The following is a 22485-nucleotide window of genomic DNA, read 5'->3' as shown; positions in this document are numbered from 1 at the left end:
GCATATCTGAAAATGCACCCTGGTAGAGGCATTCTTTTCTCAAATCATGAGAATCTGAAACTAGAGTCCTATAAAGATGTAGACTGGGTAGGATGCTTAGATGATGGGAGGTCTACATCAGGAGTGTGTACCTTTGTAGGTGGAAACTTGATCTCCTGGAAGAGTAAGAAGCAAGTGGTTGTGGCAAGGTCAAATGCAGAGGCTGAGTATAGATCCATGGCTCATGGTGTCTCAGAACTTCTTTGGGTTAGATCTCTTTTGAGTGAGATTGGGGTGAAAGCAGAGGAACCTATGATGTTATACTGTGACAATCAGGCTGCAACCAATATTGCCCACAATCCAATTCAGCATGACAGGACAAAATACATTGAAGTTGATAGACACTTTATAAGAGAAAGGGTAACAACCAGAGAAGTCTGTTTTCCTTATGTCTCTTCAGAGTTACAGTTGGTTGATGTTCTCACTAAAGGGGTGGCAAAGAACAAGCTTAAGCATGATCTATGCAAGTTGGGAATGTGTGACATTTACTGCCAACTTGAGGGGGAGTGTTGAAGATTAATCAATTTTATGATGTTTTTATAAGTAGAGGTTTTATGTTAGTTGTTAGATAGGAGGTGGGGACCACAGTAGTTAATGTGAGTCCAAATTTTATTATGTTTTTGTGTCTTATATATGTTGTTTTATGTCTTGCCGCCTTATATGGGCATAGTTGTCTTTGTACTGCTCTATTATTTTTAATATAAATAATAAGTGAAGGGGGCGGCCAAATTATTGTTCTCCTTTCTTTTCAACTTTTCTTCTTCTCTTCTTCTCCTTCTCTCTTCCTTCTTTCTTCAAAAAACTCCTTTTATTTCATATTTTTTTAATTCAACAAGCTTTGTACTGTCATCCATCTCTCAAGGCTTTGAAGTTGTTAGTTCCGTCCTTAAGTCATCTTCCATCATTGGATTGTGAGTCGTGTCAACTTGGGAAACACCATAGAGTTTCTTTTAGCCCAAGAGTTGATAGTCATGTCTTGAGTCCTTTTTCTTTAGTTCATTCAGATGTTTGGGGTCCAAATAAAGTGGTGTCATACAATGGTTATAAGTATTTTGTAATTTTTGTTGATGACTTTTCAAGGATGACATGGCTCTACCTTATTAAAGATTGCAGTGAATTGTTCTCTATTTTTCAAAAATTTTATGCTGAAATACGTACCCAATTTGGAGTTCATTTTAAAATTATTCGCTCCGATAATGCAAAAGAGTACACCTCAACACCATTTCAACAATACTTAGAGCACCATGGGATAATTCATCAAACTTCTTGTTCCTACACCCCACAATAGAACGGTGTGGCTGAACGGAAAAACTAACACATGAAACTACTCAGTCCATTATGCTTAATATGAATGTCCCAAAGCGTTTTTGGAGTGATGTTGTCCTAACATCATGTTTCCTCATCAATCGGATGCCTATGTCCATCCTTGGAAGTCAATCCCCTTTCTTAGTATTGTTTCCCACTCTGTCTCCGTTTCCTCTTACCCCGAGAGTCTTTGGATGCCTTTGTTTTGTTCAAAATTTAGGTCCTGGTTTAGACAAGTTAGATGCGTGTGCTACTAAATGCATTTTCCTTGGATACTCCAGAACTCAAAAAGGGTATAAGTGTTATAACCCTAAATTTCATAAGTCATTTGTGTGTTTGGATGTCACTTTCTTTGAGTCAGTCCCGTTTTTCTCGAGTACTGAGTTCCCTTCTCCTTCCCCCGTGGTTCCACTTCCTATTCCAGTTGAGGACCCCCTTCCCATGGTTCCTGTTCCGGTTGCGGATCCCCCTTCCATGGTTCCTATTCCATCCCCTCCCTCTCCCATACAGGTTTATTACTGAGAGGCCAGCAGTCCGACAAGGGTATACTCACAGAAGAGCACCGGCCCCTCCTCCAATTCAGTCCTTGTTGACGGATCTTGTGGTTGCACCTCCTCCTTCAGACCTTGATATTCCTATTGCATTGTAGAAAGGTAAATGTAGTTGTACATCCCATCCTATTTCTCATTATGTTTCAATTGCTCACCTTTCTACTTCCCATCGCCATCTTATATCCTTGTTATCCTCTATTTCCACTCCCAAAACTGTCCTGGAAGCTCTTACCTCTCCAAGGTAGCAACAAGCGATGGAAGAGGAATTGTCTTCTTTACAACACAATCACACGTGGGAACTTACTACTCTCCCTCCTGATAAGCATGTTGTTGGGTGTAAGTGGGTCTACACAAATGAAGTATCTTCTAGATGGCAGTATGGAACGATTAAAGGCCAAGTTAGTGGCCAAAGGCTATTCTCAGTTGTATGGTGTGGACTATATGGAGACATTTTCTCTTGTGGCTAAAATTGGCTTAGTTCGTGTGTTGATTTCATTAGCAGTAATGTATGACTGGCCTCTCTTGCAACTTAACATCAAGAATGCCTTCCTGCATGGTGATCTAATTAAGGAGGTATATATGGAGCAACCATCAGGGTTTGTTGCTTAGGGGGAGGATGGTAAAGTTTGTAGACTTAAAAAGGAAATTTTGGGATGAAACAGTGTTAGGTAGATCATTCTGTGTTCAGCCATGACTTAAAAGATGGGAAAATCTTACTAGTGTTGTATTTGGACGATATTGTCATAATTGGGAGTGACAACAATAGGATTGACAAATTGAAGAACTTCCTACAAGATCACTTCAACACGAAAGATTTGGGTAAGCTGAAGTGCTTCTTAGGAATAGAAGTTGCAAGGTCAAGGCACGGAATTAACTTATGTCAAAGGAAATATGTCCTTGACCTACTTGGAGAAACATGGTTGTTAGGTGCCAAACCAGCCGAGACACCTTATGGAACTGTTAGCAGGTGTATTATATGTATTGTACACAGACTTAGTACCCACAGGGGTATTTTCGTAATTCTGTAGATATATTGTTATGTACGGCTAGAACAATATAAATAGAAAGCTTCACTCGACTGAAGCTAAGTTTTCTTGAGGCCTTAACTCAGTTGCCTCTTATTCTTCTTCCTCTTCTCCTTCCTTCTTTTCTCCTTCTTTTCTTCTTCTTCTTGGTCTCCTGCTCAACTAGCTGAGGTCTCTCTCCTCTGCTGCGGAGGAGCTATAGTACTGATGCTTGAAGACAAGGAAGAGGAAGTGTTTCTAGTGCCGCGGTTAGTCTCCACTGTCAAGTAGGGCTATGCTACAAGTATGCTGACTGTTCAACTTCCTAGCACAGAAAAAGGGTTCAACAACATGTTTTTTTGCTGGTAACTGGGTTGCTTCGGCCAAGAGGACTGTAGAAATCCATCCCAGATGTTCGAAGGAAGGCTCTGACCTGAAGGGAAGTTCGAGTTCATGACTGTACTGCCTATTGCTGGTACTGAATTTTTTTTCCCTGTTTATGGCTTCTTGCACGACTGTTAATGTTCCAGAATCTGAGTAGGGATTGTTCCCCTTCCTCCGATTGTATGTTGCCCTAGTCTGCACTCTAAGGGGCTGTTGATGAACCCTAGAACTTGAGTGACTGTTCGGCTGCCCTTGGAAAGTGGATATCAGCCGATTAAGTGTGGTGAATCACCACTTGTATTGCTGCTCCTACTGTGTTTTTTTTGGGGCTGAGAAGCTGTATCAAAGTTGTGAGCTGTAGGTCTTTTAGACCTGGTTACACTGCATGTGCAGTTGCAGTGTTTGTGCTTGGTTTTCTGTGGGGCCGAAAATCAGCAAGTGTCTAGTTGTGGACTGTTGCAGCTCTGTAAGACTGTGCTTTGGTTTTGTGTCTTTTTGAACTGAGAATCATGAGTAGTGAAGATTCAGCTACATTCGGAATCTCCACAATGCTGAATGGAATGAGTGGGAATAGTGATCTATCCTTCCCTATGGCTGTTGTTCCTCTTGACGGGTTAAACTACCTAGAGTGGTCAAGGGGGATCAAACTATACACAACTGCAAGGGGAAAAGTAGGCTACATAAATGGAAGAATCAAAGAACTACCTTCTAGAAATGTAGAACATGATAAATGGGATCAGGAGAACAGTATGGTTATGTCATGGCTTTTGATCTCTATGCAACCGCAAATAAGGAAAAACTTCATGTGGACTGAAAATGCAAATGAGATATGGGATCAGGCAAAGTCCACATATTTTGAACTTCGATACTATGCCAAAATTTATCAACTGCAAGAAGCTTCATGTACTTGTAAACAGGGGGAGAGGAGTTTATCAGTTTATTACTCTGACCTGACAACTGTTTGGAAGGAGCTGGACCATTACCAGAACATTGAGTGGAAGTGTGAGGAAGATGCAAAATTGTATAAGAAACTTGTCTCACAGCAAAGGGTGTTTGCCTTTTTACATGGTCTCAATCCTATCTATGAACCCATCAGAGTACAAATTCTAAGTTCTAAGGATCTTCCTTCAATTCAGGATGTCTATGCTCTTGTCCAGTCTGAAGAGAGCAGAAGGAACTTGATGAACAGCACCAGAGGGGATGCAATTGTGTTGGCAGCAAAGGGGGGTCCCTCTACTAGCGGTGGACCTTCTTTCAAGAGAGGGGATCTCCCACTGATCCCAACCATAAGTTGTGTTAGCTACTCCTAGATTGATCCCAACCATAAGAGAGGGGATCTCCCATTGATCCCAAGCATAAGAGAGGGGATCTCCCATTGATCCCATTGGGGATGCAATTGTGTTAGCTACTCCTAGATTTGCTTAAGGACACTGGAAAGATTGGGGTTAAACCAGTTGACTCTCCCATTGATCCCAACCATAAGTTAAGTGACAATTAAGGTGAACCACTTAAGGATGTGAAGCAATTTCAGAGGCTTGTAGGGAGATTGTTGTACCTCTCTATGACTCGTCCAGACATAGCATATGTTGTTGGTGTCCTCAGTCAGTTCATGCATGCACCTAGGTCCACCCATCTTGAAGCAGCAGAGAGAGTACTACGGTATCTTAAGAAGTTCCCGGGTGTTGGTTTATTATTCCAGAAACATGGACACTTGAGGGTTGAAATTTACACAGATGCGGATTGGGCTGGATCTCAAAGTGACAAAAGGTCTACTAGTGGTTACTGCACCTTTGTAGGAGAGAACCTTGTTACTTGGAGGAGTAAGAAACAAACCGTGCTAGCTAGATCCAGTGCTGAAGCTGAGTACCGTGCAATGGCACACGGAGTAGCCGAAGGTGTGTGGATAAAGAATCTATTGGGAGAGTTGGGTTTTCTAATTGATAAACCCATGACTCTACTCTGTGACAATAAGGCAGCTATGAGTATAGCTGCCAACCCGGTACTACATGATAGAACAAAGCACATTGAAGTTGACAAGCATTTTATCAGAGAGAAAATCATCACAGGCAAAGTATGCACTCCATACATCAGCTCTGAAGACCAACTTGCAGACTTATTTACAAAAGGGCTAAACTATTCCAGACATCAAGGTCTCTGTGACAAGTTGGGCATAATTGATATCTATGCCGCAACTTGAAGGGGAGTGTTAACAGGTGTATTATATGTATTATACACAGACTTAGTACTGTACACAGACTTAGTACCCGTAGGGGTATTTTTGTAATTCGGTAGACATATTGTTATGTACGGTCAGAACAGTATAAATAGAAAGCTTCACTCGACTGAAGCTAAGTTTTCTTGAGGCCTTAACTCAGTTGCCTCTTATTCTTCTTCCTCTTCTCCTTCTTCCTTCTTCTTTTCTTCTTCTTGGTCTCCTGCTCAACAGGAACCAAATACTAAGTTGAGTTTTGATGCAGGTGAAAAGTTTGATGATCCTGGAAGGTACAAGAGGTTGGTGAGAAAATTGAACTATCTGACTATCACATGGCCATATATATCATTTGTTGTAAGTATGGTAAGTCAGTTTATGCAACATCCTTGGATTCCTCATTGGGAAGTAGTTCTAAGAATAGTTAGGTATCTAAAGGGTGCTTCAGGTCGTGGTCTATTATACAAAAGTGGAGGAACTCTTGAGATAGAAGGGTATACAAGTGCTGATTGGGCTGGTTCTGTGTCAGACAGAAGGCCAACTACAAGATATTGTACCTTCCTTGGTGGCAATCTTGTACCTTGGAAGAGAAAGAAACAAACAGTGGTGGCAAGGAGCAGTGCAGAAGCTGAGTACAGGGCTATGGCTCATACTACATGTGAACTAGTTTGGTTGAAGAATTTGTAACATGAGATGGGGTTCTCAATTGACAGACCCATGAGGTTATACAGTGATAATCAAGCTACTATACACATCTCTTCTAATCCAGTCTTCCATGAAAGAACAAAGCATATTGAAGTCCATTGCGACTTTGTAAGAGAAAAAAGTGATTAGTGGAGTGATAACTACATCTCATGTGAGCTCAGGAAACCAGTGGGCAGATCTTTTTACAAAGGGGCTGCCTCGGGGCAAAGTAGATTACATATGTGAAAAGTTGGGACTATATGACATATACTCTCCAGGTTGAGGGGGAGTGTTAAAGTCGACAATATAGGGGTATTTTGGTCTTTTGTCTATCTAATTAGAAGTGAATGGTCTGTTTTATTCAAGTTTAAGTTATGTGTCCCACCTCTTGTAAGGGACAATACTATCTTTTGTAATTCAACTTATTCATTATAAATACCAAGTTGGTAGAGTGACTTTTTCTCTTCTAGCCGAACCCTTCTGCCTTCCTTATGATGCCACTAATATGCAGCTTGCCAATGTCTTCACCAAGGCAGTCAACAAAATCAAGCTTGAGTCAAATTTAAGCAAGTTGGGAATGATCAATATATTTTCCCAACTTGAGGGGGAGTGTAAAGAAAATGGTTGACCAGCTTGTAGTCCCTACTTGTTCATATGTTTTTCCTTTGTTTATAATGCTGTTAGAATACTGTTAGAATTCTTTTTTTCTATTTTTCTAGTGACAGGGGCATTCCTGTCATTGTACCACTTATTGTTGTAGACCTAATTTTAAATATCAGTTGAGGCGGCAGACCAAGCTGACCGAACCCCTCTTTCTCTTCTATTCTCTCTTCCTCCTCTCCTCTTCTCTCCCCTTCTCTTCTCTTCATCTCTAGTTTCCTTTTGTTTTCTAAACAGGTCTGAACCTCCTTGGTTTCAGACAACTTGATAGAAGTGATGAGGGAGAGGTCCTTGCAGATGTAAACCAATTTCAGAGGTTGATTGAGAGATTGTTGTATCTATCCATGACTCGCCCAAATATCACCTATGTTGTTGATGTTCTTAGCTAGTATATACATGCCCCCAAAGCATCACATTTTGTAGCAACAGAAAGGGTGCTTAGGTACTTGAAGAAACATCCTGTAGAGGTCTCGTGTTTGCCAAAGATGACCACTTGAGGGCAGAGGTCTACACAGATGCTGACTGGGTAGGCTCAATTGACGACCGGAGGTTTATGAGTGGTTATTGTACCTTTGTAGGAGGTAATATTGTTAGTTGATGGAGTAAAAAGCAGGGAGTTGTTGCTCAATCAAGTGCTGAAGAGTATAGGGCTATGGCTCATGGATTAGCTAAATTAATGTGGATGAAAAACCTCCTAGGAGAGCTTGGGTTTGCAGTGACAATAAAGCAACCAACAACATAGAAGCTAATCCAATTGTCCATGGTCCCAGTCCATGAAAATATTGAGATGGGAGAGGTATGTTCCTTATGTAAATACAAAAGAACAACTTGCAGATGTTATTACTAAGGGGTTGAATATCTGTGGCACAATGAAATATGTAAAGAAGTTCGGTATGAGTGACATCTATAAACCAACTTGAAGGGGAGTGTTGTAATACTAAGGTTCTTGCCATGGGAGGGGGTGGGGGGGGGGGGTAAAAGTAACTTTTTATCCTTTTTAAGTGATGACACCCTAGTATAAATAACAATAAGGGTGTTGCTAACACAATCTTTGGTACTCCAATCATTTGAGTCTCTCTTCCTCTAACTTCCTTCTCTTTTCTCTTCTTCTCTACTCTCTTTTTTCACTGAACCATAGAAATAACTATTTTAATTTGCTAACATTCTTTTGAATTTTTATTTAGTTGTTTTGATATTCCTAAACATGAAGGCAGCTATAATAATATTGAAGGAAATTGTAATTAATAGAAAAGACACACTTGATACATGAATATGCCGATACTCCTTTTTTTAGTTCTCCCTAAAAATTTCCAGGAATTGGAGAGCAGTTGCTTCCTCTTCATCAATAAAGAAGAAGGTCTTAAGGGACTGGGACACGCCCCCCCCCCCTCCCCCCCGTTTTCTCAAATTAAACTTTGATGGAAGCAGCTTTGGTAATCCAGGAACGTCTGGAATTGGAGGAGTGATAAGAAATGACAAGGGGGTTGTAGTGGAGTTGTATTTGGGCGTTTGGGCTCTACTGGAATGGGAGAGACTCCACTACAGCTGAACTAAAGGCAGTGGTTTTTGGGATACAAAGAGCTACGGAATTGGGAGTGAGAAAGCTAGTTGTGGAAGGCGACTCCAAAGTGGTTATAAGCTGGATAAAGCAGAATGAAAAGACCAACTGGTCTTTCATTAATGAAATCAAGAAGATTAAAAGCCTATCCAAGGACATGCAGTTATTAATTTAGTGAATTCCAAGAGCAGAAAATGGATTTGCAGACCAGTGGGGTAGCTGAGGTTACTCATAATCTGCACTATTTCCTTTTTCTTAATGAAATTTCCTATTATTGATAAAAAAAAATCCAGGATAATCCTACAAAGAACATAAAAGATTCTAGTCATTTGGTATTTTCCCATGAATAACAAGATTTGGAATTTTGATTTCAGCAATTACTAACTTGAGCTAGTGGTCATTAAGTGCACAATGCAAGTTCCATTATGAATTGAAAGTTGGTCAAGGAAGATGGATTATAATCATAAATAATGTAACATGTAGTACTGTAATTACATGGGAAAACTGCAAAATTGGCATCCATCTTCTCTTCTATATGAGGAACAAAGGTAAGAGAATAAAACTAGTCCACATGACTTAGAAGGGGGAAAAAACTCACATGCCCTGTTCGAAAAAATAACTTTGTATACCCAACTTGATACATATCTGGAAGGATATTAAATTGCTGAAGAATGGAAACTGATATACTCAATGGGTCTTGAGAGACAACATTCTCCAATAGAAGAAATCCATACCTGAAAGGAAACAAAAGCACATCATTTTTATCCAAATATTTACATGGACACATCAAGGGCAACGCTTGGGTAAAGCATCTGAGACGGGATTTACACTAAATATTCAAGCATCCAAAATGGGCATGGAACCCTTTTTGAAGTGTCCAAGAAAAATAACTAAAGAGGAATCAGTAAACTACTGAAAGTTCTTATCCACTACCTTGTAGCAAACTGCTGATGTGTCATTCGTATTGGATACCCAAATCTTGAGATCCTCACAACCTCCAGGACTCCACAGCATCTGAGCTGCTGCAATACCATATCCTTTTCATACACACCAGGAAGCTTCTTTCTGTTTGGTTTTATGCAACGAATAAAATGGGAAGTGGTGCTTTCCAACTGTTGCATTAGTTTAAAGAGTTGACCCTACATTCACAACAATATTCAAAGAAGTTTCAACTTTCAAAAATACAGGCTGTATAATGTGTCAACAGTGGGAATTTTCAACAGCATACCAAAATTACATGCTGTGCAGAAAATAATTTTGAACCACCACTTAAAATGTCATCAGTGAATTTTTTCCAGCTTGTGAAAACTACTGCTCTAAACTGGCTAGCAAGGAATCTCATCCACATGCAGGACATACTATATAAAGTAATTAGAGAATGTAGTTACCAACATGGTGCATTCTATCAATGTTTTTTTTTTATTAATGAATATAATTTATTAATTGAGAAATATGAGGCAATACAGTCGACCCAAGAGGAGGCACGAGTTGTTACCTCTTCTTACAAGTATTACATCAAATTAAAACAGAACTGACCAGAATTAACCAGAACTAAAATTACAAAGCAGCCCAAAATAAAGATTTCCTATCCTTTCCTTGTATGGATGTCAACCACCACTATCGAATTTCTCCAAAAATCATCAGAGAATGTATGAAATAAGTCCATAGTTCTTAACCAATGAATGGCACTAATTAAGATACAGTTCTCAACAGCTTGAGTGCTTCTTTCCTCCTCTTAAATACCCTTGCATTCCTTTCTTCCCATATTGTCCACAAGGCGGCTGCTCTAATACATCTCCACATTATTTTTCCTTTTTTTGTAGGCCACACAAAAAACGAAAGATCAAACAGCTGACTTAAATCTGTGAACAGATTCCACCTGCACCCAAACAAAAAGAAAATCCAACTCCAAATAGCACTAGAAAAGGAACAAGATACAAGTAAGTGAGAGCAATCCTCACCACTAGCCCTGCAAAGTACAAACCAGTTAGAGGACAAACATAAAGAAGGCCTTTTCCTCTGCAAACAGTCCAAAGTATTAATCTTTCTATAAAACACCTCCCAGCAGAAAATAATAACTTTAGGTGGAAACAGTCTAGGTCAAATCTCCTTGGTTGGAAAACCCCACTATCCCTGGGAAGAGCAAAGAGATTTAAAAAAGGAAGCATGGGTGAAGTAACCTTTTGGGTGAAGGGACTATAATCTCACATCCAAACTAAGGGGGTCCAAAAAGACACGGCCAAGAAGGGACAACAGATCTGAAACACTGTTAAGTTCATCATCCCTCAAGCCTCTCCGAAAGCCAAAGTCCCAACTTAAGGAGGGGGATGCATTCTATCAATGCTTTTGACCTGGTTTTGGGCTCATCAAGAGTATGTGAAGAATTTCAACTACATCCACATGCAGGACACATTATATGAAGTAATTAGAGAATTTAGTTACCAACATGGTGCGTTCTATCAATGCTTTTGACCTGGTTTTGGGTTCATCTGACCCAACCTAGGAATAGTTAGAGGTGCAAGTCGGTTTACCTGAGCTGAAGAATTTCAACTACATCTGGATCATAACTACGCAAAATTTGACAAATACTCAACCCAAGTGTCATGCTAAATAAGGTATTGTACAGGTTGAATCACGAATATTCAGTCGGTAAGCTCCATGGAGTGGCAATGGTCGTTATGCTCTGAAAGTCTGAGAGGAAATGGATTAGGGAAGGATAAGAAGTGGGTAGACCCCTAGAGGGGCTACACTACATACCATCCAATGAGGGGTCGAGTTGTTGTAGTTCCCTGTAGGTCAGTGAGAGTCAATGTTGATGAGAGTAGAATTTATCACATTTTTATCCCCAAATATTCTGTCTTGCATACTTAATTAGTACTTGATTGGACTCATATTTCTTGTATTTCGGTTCAGGGCATGAAAGAAGGCATCAGTGTAATCTGAAGAGCTATACTCGAAGTAGCAAGGAAGAGAAGAGAACCACAGAACTTAAGAGAATGTCGAACTGAACTATCCAGTCGACCAGTCCTTTATTTATAGATGAATATAGTACAAGGTACAAGAAATTACTGGGATGCCCCTGATTAGTGATGGGACACCCAGATGACTTAAATCGTTAAACAGGATTAGGCCCATTAACACAAGCCCAGTTACAAGATAAGTTAAACATAAGAATGGGCTAATAAGAACTCTTATCAGCCGAACATCACTCTAACATTCCAACACTCCCCCTCAAGCTAAGCATGAATATCAATCATGTTTAGCTTGCCAAGTATGTCACTGAACTTCGTTGATGCCAGCCCTTTAGTTAATACATCTGCAATCTGCATCTCTGATGGAGTATAAGGCACACAAAGTTCTCCTGAAATAATTCTCTCTCTGACAAAGTGTCGATCAATTTCAATATGTCTTGTCCTGTCATGCTGCACAAGATTGTTGGCAATGTTGATAGCAACTTTATTATCACAATACAGCTTGAGAGGACCCTCAGTCTTGATACCAAGCTCATTAAGGAGAGTCCTGAGCCATAAGAGTTCAGCAACCCCGTGTGCCATAGCCCGGTATTCTGCTTCTACACTTGATCTAGCCACAACATTCTGCTTCTTACTACGCCATGTGACTAGGTTTCCTCCCAAGAATGTACAGTAACCTGAGGTTGATTTTCTGTCTCCAACAGACCCAGCCCAATCAGCATCAGTGTAGGCTTCAATTTCAAGTCTGCTGTTTTTTCTGAATAGAATTCCTTTCCCTGGGCAAGTCTTCAAGTATCTGAGGATTCTTTCCACTGCTCTCATATGAGGAGTCTTTGGTGAGTGCATGAATTGACTGACAACATGCACTGCATAGGCAATGTCTGGCCGAGTAAGGGATAAGTATATCAGTTTTCCTACCAACTTTTGGTACCTTTCCTTATCACAGTATTCCTCGCCCATTGATTCTTGTAATCCATGGCTTGGTTCTATTGGAGTGTCTGCTGGCCTGCACCCCATCATGCATGTTTCCTCTAGGAGATCTAGCACATACTTTCTTTGACATATGTAGATTCCTTCTCTTGATCTAGCAACTTCAATTCCAAGAAAGTATCTCAGATTTCCCAAGTCTTTGATCTCAAATTCTGAAGCTAAGAACTCCTTCAGCCTCTTCATCTCTTTCACATCATTTCCAGTAATCACCATATCATCCACATACACAATGAGTGTTGTAAGTTTGTCATCCTGTCTCCTTGTAAACAATGTATGATCTGCACTGCTCTGAGTGTACCCTACTTTTTTCATGGCCAAACAAAGTCTCTCAAACCATGCCCGGGGAGATTGCTTCAAACCATATAATGCTTTCCTTAGTTTACATACCTTCTCTCCAACATCATATCCAGGTGGGGGTTCCATGAATACCTCTTCATGAAGATCACCATTTAGGAAGGCATTCTTCACATCCAGCTGATGAAGTTCCCAAGAGAATTTTGCTGCTAGTGACAGTAGAACCCTGATTGTGTTGAGCTTTGCTACTGGGGCAAAGGTTTCCTTGTAGTCAATTCCTTCCTTTTGTGTAAATCCCTTTGCCACAAGTCTGGCCTTGTACCTCTCAATTGACCCATCTTCCCTATGCTTTACTGTGAATACCCACTTGCACCCAACAGTGCCTTTCCCGTCTGGCAGGTCCACCAATTCCCATGTCCTTGCTTTCATTAGGGCTTTCATCTCCTCATTCATGGCTTCTTTCCACCTTGGATCAGATGCCGCCTCTGAATACCTGGAAGGGACACATACAGAGGAAAGAACAGACACAAAGGAATGATAGGCAGGGGATAAGTGTGAGTAAGAAACATAATTGGCTATGGGATGCCGAGTGGTACAAGAACGAACAGGCTTACGGAGAGCAATAGGAAGATCCAAATCTGAATTGAGTGAATCAGAATTACCTTGGATTGCAGAGACAGATTGATCTGAGTTCAAATGGTTGCAATCATGGGGTTAAGGGGCCTTCTTCCTTCTACTGTATGTAAGTATCTCTTTCTCTTGTTTACTGGAACCTTCAGAAGCATCAGCCGAATCTGGAGAAGCAACTGGCACAGTGGAAGTCTCACTAGGTTGACCCGGAATGTTACAGCTAGTAGTAGTGGAAGGTGATGAAATGGGAACAAAAAGGAAGGGAGAATGAGAATCCTCTTCCAACCCACTACTCTTCCCCTGAAGAGGATTCTGAGAAAACTGGAAATAGGGTTGAGACTCAAAAAAGACTACATCCCTAGTGACATTTTTTCTTGGAGACTGGATCATAACACTTATACCCCTTCTGCGTAGGAGAGTACCCCAAAAATATTCCCTTTGTAGCCTTAGGATCCAGCTTGGTCTTCTTTGGATCTTTCACATGTATGAAGCATGTACAACCAAAAACCCGCGGGGGAAGAGTGGGACACAAAACAGAGAAAGGGGTCTTCATACCCAGTACCTTAGATGGCATCCGATTTATCAGGTATGATGCAGTGAGAACAGCTTGAGACCAATATTGCTTGGGCACATTGTGCTGGAAAAGAAGGGCTCGAGCTGTCTCCAATAGATGCCTGTTCTTGCGCTCAGCAACCCCATTTTGCTGAGGGGTGTAAGCACATGATGATTGATGTAACATGCCTGCATCTTCCATGAATGAGTTCAGGGATCTTTCAAAGTATTCAGCTGCATTGTCTGAACGGAATTGCTTGATCTTTTTATCAAATTGTGTTTCAACCATCTTGCAAAACATCATAGTTATCCAGGGAACTTCTTCACGTCCTTTCAACAGATAAATCCAAGTGCACCGAGAATAATGGTCAATAAAACTGATAAAGTAACAGAAGCCATCAATGGAAACAATGGGTGAAGGACCCCAAACATCAGAATGAACCAAATCAAAAGGGGCTTGAATTTCATTACTAGAAATTGGATACATTGATCTACATTGTTTTGACATTTGACACACATCACAAATTAAACTCTGACTCGGAATGCCCTTACATAATTCGGGAAACAACATTGCTAAGGAAGAAAAGGACAAATGACCTAGCCTAGCATGCCACAAGTGCAGCCTAGCTATTGACTCCACACTTTCCGGACTAGTAGTAGAAGCTTGCAAGGCTGAGCTGACATCTTCATCAAAATAGTAGAGGCCCCCATACTCATGACCACTCCCAGTCGTTCTCGTCAATCTGTCCTGGAAGACACAATGAGAAAGAAAGAAAGTTATACTGCAGCTCAAGTTTTTCGTAAGCTTTGAAACAGACAACAGATTTGAGGTAAGACTAGGAACATGTAGGACTGATTTAAGAGAGAGATCCTTGCTTAGGTCAACCACCCCCTTTCCAGAGATGGTGGAGAGGGACCCATCAGCTATTCTCATCTTATCCTGGCCAGACAACAAATGATTTGTGGAGAATAAGGAGGACATATGTGTCATATGGTCAGTGGCTCCGGAATCAATCACCCAAGAGGTAGAATTAATGGAACTAGATGCACTAAATGCAGAGGTTGTACCTGATTTGGCAAGAGAGGTGGAAGCTAAAGAATTGTTCTTCAGACGGGCTAATGCCCGACTGAGAACCTCTACCTCACTAGCTGTGAAGCCCAAAGTACTTGGTCCAGAGGAGTCGGCAGCCTGCCTTGCGGTGGAAGATGACACTATCTGAATACTCTGTGAGTTGTCACTACTGTTGTTGGTGGCAAGATTCCCACTTGCTGTGTGGCCCTTATGTTGCCTTTTGTCCTTTCTCAGAGCAGTTGGCTTCAGATGAGGGTACAGGACCCAACATTTCTCCTTTGTGTGTTTCTCACCACCACAATGTGTACACTTGAGGGACTTCTTGTCTGAAAATCTATTCCCCTTAGTGGAGACTAAGGCTGAATGTTCTCCAGGTAGTTCTGTTGATTGTGTCTGGGAGTCAACTTGCATCTCCTTTCTCCCTACTTCTTCATTCCTCACCAGGTAGTAGACATGGTGAAGCTCAGGTAATTCATCTCTCCCTAGAATCTGTGACCTTATACCTTCATATACAGGGTCAAGACCCGCCAGAAACTTGAAGGCTCTGCCCTCCTCAATCTGCTTATCATGCCTCCCCTTATCATTAGCATTTTCCCAATCCAAAATCAAATGGTGGTCAAGCTCTTCCCAGAGGCCTTCCAGTGTTGCAAAGTAGGTTGCCACGGACATGTCTCCTTGCCTTAGGGCTGCAATGTTTTGGTTCAGCCTATAGATTCTAGCATTGTTCTTTTTCTGGCCATATGTCTGAGATACTTTCTCCCAAATTTTAGCAGCTGTGGGGAAGTGATGAACAGTTCCGGCCACCCTAGGAGTCATAGAGGCCAGCAACCAAAACATGACTGTGGCATTTTCCTTGCGCCACACGATGTATTCAGGACTGCCAATTTCTGGTTGTTTCTTGTCTCCATCCAAATAGCCTGTGAGCTCACGAGAGGTAATGAACAGCATTGCTGAGACAGACCACTCTCTGAAGTTATACTCATCTAGCAGCACACTTGTAATCTGCAAGCTGTGTAGATTAGGGTATTCCAGGTTTGAGGACCTTGTAACAGGTCTGTTATCTCTAGAGGAAACTTCACCGGATAGTGAGGACATCCTGACTTCAGTCCAAGAGTTGTTCACAGTGTTGTAGGTGGTTCTGTTTAGGACTGGCCGAAGTGGTCACAGTGTTCACAGTGCTGGTAGAAGTGTTCACAGTTCGGGTACTGTGCAGTGCTGTTTAGGACTGGTCGAAGTAACTGAACCAGTTCACAGTGCTAGTAACTGAAGTTACTTCAATTAGGGCTTGTTCAGCAACCTGAAGTAACTGTGCAGTGCAGTAACTGAAGTTCACAAAGTAGGACTGATAACCGACCTGAAGAGAATCTGTAACTGAAGTTACCACAGTTCTGCCCAAGTCTTGCTGGGGCACGAAGCTGCAACAGTAGAGAAGGCTAAGTCTTTACCACTTGTTCTGCGCAAGTCTTGCTGGAGCACGAAGCTGCAACTGTAGAGGAAGCTCTCCCCCTTCCGGCTAGTGCTAGGACTGCTGAAATCAGTCCTCAACTAGGTCTATCCTATACAGACCTCTCTTAGTAGCCCAATAGCTACTATTTGCTGGAGATAATCTAGTAGGACATCTACTTCTGGGTCTTACTTCCCTTGAGTCCTACAACCAAGAGAAACCCTAGGTTCGAACTTGCTTTACTCTCTTACACTCCTAGGTCTTCACTGCAGCAACCCAGAAAAGGAAGAGAGAAGATGAAAAGACAGGAAGGAGCTAATGCTCTGATACCATGTAATCTGAAGAGCTATACTCGAAGTAGCAAGGAAGAGAAGAGAACCATAGAACTGAAGAGAATGTCGAACTGAACTATCCAGTCGACCAGTCCTTTATTTATAGATGAATATAGTACAAGGTACAAGAAATTACTAGGATGCCCCTGATTAGTGATGGGACACCCAGATGACTTAAATCATTAAACAGGATTAGGCCCATTAACACAAGCCCAGTTACAAGATAAGTTAAACATAAGAATGGGCTAATAAGAACTCTTATCAGCCGAGCATCACTCTAACATTCTAACAATCAGGAGCAAAGAAAGGCAAATCGGATGATTTTTCACAGTTTCGGCACCGTTCAGTAATCTGGGCCTAACTCACGTATCCGAACTCCGATTGGGTTGATTCAAGACTCACTGGATAGATAAGAGAAAAAACCACAACTTTAATGTTTTGGGATTTCGCAGATCCGGCCTGCATCGAAGTCAAATCCAGACCCCAAGTCGGGGCAAATTCGTAGGAAGGCCCAATCCGCAGCTTAATCCCAACTTGTAGAAAAGCCTAGCAGCAGTCCAATTCGTAGAGGAGGTCTAATACGAATCCAAGAACAAGAAACTAAGAAGAGTCTTATTAGATCTAAATTTATAATGTAATCCCATAAAGATAAAGAGATAAGAGTAGGATTAGATTAGAACTTTCTATTTTTGAGAGTAGGAGACCACCCCCTCCCCTTAAGCTATATAAAGGGGTAGGGGGCGGACTAGAGAGACATCAAGAAGCAGGGGAGCAATCAGTCAAGAAAGCAAGAAGACTGCAAGAAGAAAGTGGCGGCAAGGAAAAGAGGAGATCTCAACTCCAAGGGCGAAACCATGAGTTCTTTCTTTCCTCTTGTTTGTTTTATTTCTGCTAGTATGAACTAATTTATATGTAGTTAGAGTTGTAGAAAGCCTAATCATATCAATGAATATATTTTTATTCTGGCTTATTCAAGATCGTGATTTCCATATAATCTATGAATTATCCTGCTTAATGCTATTAACAGTGACCATCTCTTAATTGATCAGGTGTATGTGAATGAATCGAGAGAGGAATTCACATAGCTGACCACATAATTCATGGTGAATTGAATGGTATATAGGGGTATATACACATGATTCATCTGAATATAATAGTTTTTCCTTGGACTTAATGTGCTTCTATCTTGAGAACTCTAGTCGAGAGATCGAGGGGTTACCTGATAGAAGTAGTTTTAGTATATCTCGAGAGAGAATATTAAATAAAACTGGAAAGAATTCAGCTTATGGGAATGACAAATTATCTTGGATAATCTGATCCATTAATATTCATTGGAATGGTTAGGTGGACCGAAAGCCCTAGCAAATTCAACCAATCGTTACATACTTCAGCATTGTTACTTCTGCTCTTGTTTTCCTTTTTTCTGCTTTTCATTAGTTTTTATCTTCAAATCTAAAATTCGATTGTCCAAATAATTAAGGAAGATTGTAGTTCTAATACTTATTTTGTTAAATCCTCGTGAGAACGATATTTTATACTACTTGATAACTAGTGCACTTGCTAGGGTTATAATCATAGCTATCAAATGTCTATTCTTAAATAATGTAAATAAATCATTTTCTATAAGTCGGTGTGAGTCAATGTCTAATCATGAATAATGTAAATAAATAATTTTCTAGTAAGGGCTCTAAACAAGTCTCCCTTGACAAAACTAAATATAAACAAAAAAAATGTTAAAGTAGAAAACTAATTCTTAATTGAACTTATTTCAATCGTAGGAATCATATGTGTTAGTGAAGGGGTATTTCGGTCTTTGTACCTGTTGAGAGTGCTGATGTGTACTATTATGTTAGGTCGAGTGCCTCTTACTTAAATAAGGGAACTTATGTCTTTTCCAATTACATTAATAATCTAATAACAGGTCTGGCCGAAACTAGGGTTGACTTTTCCTATTTTCGAACCAGACCTTTTCTCTTCTCCTTCCTCTTTCTTCCTTCTTCTTTCCTCTCTTCCTTCTTGCTGTTTACTTTACTTTTCAGCTAACAAACAAAACAGACTTCTAGGGCAGGCCGAACTTCAACATGGTATCAGAGCCACATTAAACAAATCAGACCTGCTAGAATTCTGTTTTTTGCGCATTCGAGCTAGGGTTTCTCTTGGATTTCTTAGTCGTTGGTTGGAGACTGGGAAAAGGGCTGAAAATGAGTGATGCCCTCTTCCCTTGGAGGTTTCTATGCCTCCGGTGGTGTCATTGGTGATTGGTTGCTGTGGTTTCTAAGCCCTTCCCTAATTAATGTAGGGCTGGTGCGGGTGGTGCAGTGGTGTTTCATTCCTTCGTGTGGTTGGCCTTCAGGCGACGAGGTAAGGAGTTTTTTTTATGCATAATTTCTGTTATGAAACACATGAGAGGTGTGGTACAGATCGTATGATGGGTTTTCAGATTGCAGTATTCTAGGGTTTATGCTAGTTTGTGTGTGATTCAAAGGGAAGCAGTGTTTACTTAATGGTGAAACTTCCGGTAGCTGTAGAGTAGGGTTTGTGGTGTTACAAGTACGGCTTTCAGCCTTTGTTATTGCTAAAATCAGTGTGCAGATTTCGGTGAAGTGTCTGTGTGCAGTGTGCAGTGTGTAGTGCTCAGGATTCAGTGATAAGGGAATTCGACAATGGCAAATAACAGTGATAGTAAACCTAGCGTGATGATATCTACTGACTACCTGAATGTCCAAATGACCCTGAATGGAGAGAATTATGTCCCTTGGGCCAAGTCTGCAGAGGTTTTTCTAAAGGCGAAGAAGAAGGCAAAGCACATAAGAGAGGAGAAACCCCCCACTACATCTCAGGAGTACGAAGACTGGGAATAGGAAGATGCACAGATCATCACATGGTTGTGGAACAGTATGGAACCCAGAATCAGTGTGAACTTCATGTTTCTTGACACAGCCAAAGAGGTGTGGGATCATGCTAAGAAATTGTATTCTGGTTAGGATAATACAACTAGGGTATATCAACTGTATCAGGAATACTTCACTCTGCAACAGGGAAATCAGAGCCTTGAGGAGTACTATGCCAGTATGAGAAATATCCGTAATGAGTTAAATGTCTATCACCCTCTCACTTCTGATGTCAAGGTTCAACAACAACAAAGAGAGCAGCTTGATGTGACTCGGTTTTTGGTGGGGCTGAAGTCTGAGTATGAACCAGTACAAGCCCAGATACTAGGAGGATCTGCCATTTCATCTTTAAAGGAGGTGTTTACTCATCTTTGGAGGACTTCGATTGGGTCTATGGAAAACTCTAATATCTCAGATAAATCAGCATTTGCAGTGTCGAGAGGACGAGGTGGCAGAAGTGGGGCTCGAGGAGCCCAGCCTGGCCGTGGTGGCAATACTAGTCTAGTGTATGGCCGGAGTGGTAGTGGTGGACCTACACATATCCGTGGTGGTGGTCGTACTGGAGGTAGAGATTCAGGGGGAGATCATGGTAGAGGACGTGGCTCGGGTCCACGGAGGTGTACTCATTGTGGTTTGGATGGACATACTATTAACTACTGCTATGACTTACATGGTCCACCCTCGATGTGGGCCAACCCATGCCATGACTAGTGACACTAGTTCCAGCTTTAGACAGGAGAACCGATCAGCTGACCAGATGCCTTCTACCTCTTCAGTGGTCCAGTGTATGGCCGGAGTGGTAGTGGTGGATCTACACATATTCGTGGTGGTGGTCGTACTGGAGGTAGAGATTCAGGGGGAGCTCGTGGTAGAGGATGTGGCTCGGGTCCACGGAGGTGTACTCATTGTGGTTTGGATGGACATACTATTAAGTATTACTATGACTTACATGGTCCACCCTCGATGTGGGCCAACCCATGCCATGACTAGTGACACCAGTTCCAGCTTTACACAGGAGAACCGGTCAGCTAACCAGATGCCTTTTACCTCTTCAGATGGTCCAGGCAAGGAGATGGTGAGTGTTCCTCGTGATGAGTATGAAAGGTTTGTTCAATCCACGTCGCAACAGAACAAATCTACCTTTGCACACTCAGGTATGGCTTGTTTGGCATCCACACCCAACCCCTGGATTACTGACTCTGGAGCCTCTAATCACATGACGGGAACTCCAGGTGTTTTTCATCTCTCACTCATTGCTCAACATCACAATCTGTTACCCTTGCTAATGGCTCCACATCATCTATTCGTGGTGTTGGTAATGTTGACCTAGACCCTGTGTCCCTATCCTCTATTTTATATGTACCTAAGCTTCCATTTAATCTTATGTCTGTTAGTAAGCTGACCAAGTCCCTTAATTGCTCCATTACATTTTAGCCCTCTATGTGTGTTTTTCAGGATCTCAAGACGGGGATGAAGATTGGTGGAGGGCATGAAGCCGGTGGACTGTATTATCTTGATGGTGGTGGAAGAACGTCAACGGCCCTTCAGTCATCTATTTCCCCTCTCCAGTGGCATTGTAGATTTGGTCATCCTTCACTGAAAGTGCTGAAGTTCTTGGTCCCTTCACTGAGTCAACTTTCTGTTCTAGACTGTGAGTCGTGTCAATTTGGGAAAGACCATCGTGTTCCCTTTAGTTTTAGGGTTGTTAACCGTGTGTCGAGTCCTTTTTCTTTAATTCATTTAGATGTTTGGGGTCCTTATAAAGTGATGTCATATAATGGACAGATATTTTGTTATTTTTGTTGATGACTAAGAATGACGTGGCTCTATTTAATGAAAGAAATAAGTGAATTATTTACCATCTTCCAGAAATTTTATGCTGAGATCCGCAATCAATTTGGCATTCACATCAAAATTGTCTGTTCTGATAATGGTCATGAATACATGTCTTCATCTTTTCAAGAATACTTGGACCAACATGGCATTATACACCAAACTTCTTGTACCTACACCCCACAACAAAATGGGGTTGCTGAGAGAAAGAACCGACATCTTGTAGAAACGGCACACTCACTCATGCACCACATGAATGTTCCCAAACCCTTTTGGAGTGATGCAATGCTCACCTCTTGTTTCTTAATTAATCGGATGCCCACGTCTATTCTTGATAGTCGTTCTCCTTTTAGTGTCTTGTTCCCCAACATGTCTCCGTTTCCACTTCCTCCTCGGGTATTTGGATGTGTCTGCTTCATCCATAATCTGGGTCCTGGGACTGACAAGTTAGATGCACGATCCCTTAAGTGTATCTTCCTTGGCTATTCTCGGACTCAGAAAGGGTACAAGTGTTACCATCCCAGTTCTTGGTGTTCTTTGGTATGTGCTGATGTTACTTTCTTCGAGTCTACTCCGTTCTTCGTGGGGTCCGGTGATGCTGCTTCCTCCACATCACCTCCTCCTCTTCCCCTTCCTATGGCTGATCCTCCTCTGGTTCCAGTCGTGCCTACGTCCTTGCCTCCAGTGCCACCGTCCGTTGACCGCCCACCTATCTGTCACATGTATACACATCACCCACGTGTACTGGTTGCGCCTCCTCCGGCTTCATCACTGTCGACAGATCCAGCTCCAGATCCGACACCAGCCTCCGACTTTGATCTTCCTATTGCCTTACAAAAAGGTAAATGCACCTGCACTCTTCACCCTATTTCCAATTTTGTTTCCCTTACTCACCTCTTCGCCTCCCATCGCCAGTTTATCTCCTTGTTATCCTCAGTGGTTGTTCCTAAGGATGTCCAGGAATCCCTTACCTCTCCAGAGTGGTTTCGTGCTATGGAAGAAGAGCTCTCTACCCTCCATCATAATCACACTTGGGACCTCACCGCTCTTCCTCCTGGGAAGCAAACTGTCAGTTGTGTAT

The 22485-nt window shown here is 41.6% G+C and overlaps 1 protein-coding gene across 2 annotated transcripts in view; it reads right to left on the bottom strand.

The window, feature by feature from the left end:
• LOC148877910 (myosin-3-like) overlaps positions 1-22485 on the bottom strand; it is a 105321-nt gene that overhangs the window by 13481 nt on the left and 69355 nt on the right. For both annotated transcript variants that reach the window (XM_088946398.1, XM_088946407.1), the window contains exons 18-19: positions 9328-9533; positions 8993-9128 (exon numbers count right to left, since the gene is read on the bottom strand). In XM_088946398.1, the coding sequence (XP_088802524.1) occupies positions 8993-9128; positions 9328-9533 (342 nt within the window). The remainder of the gene's footprint in view (positions 1-8992; positions 9129-9327; positions 9534-22485) is intronic.

The sequence above is a fragment of the Nelumbo lutea genome, chromosome 1, assembly GCF_056320005.1.
Source record: "Nelumbo lutea isolate HS-2025 chromosome 1, American lotus-T2T, whole genome shotgun sequence".
Lineage (NCBI taxonomy): Eukaryota > Viridiplantae > Streptophyta > Magnoliopsida > Proteales > Nelumbonaceae > Nelumbo > Nelumbo lutea.
This window is presented reverse-complemented; position numbering and strand designations above follow the sequence as displayed.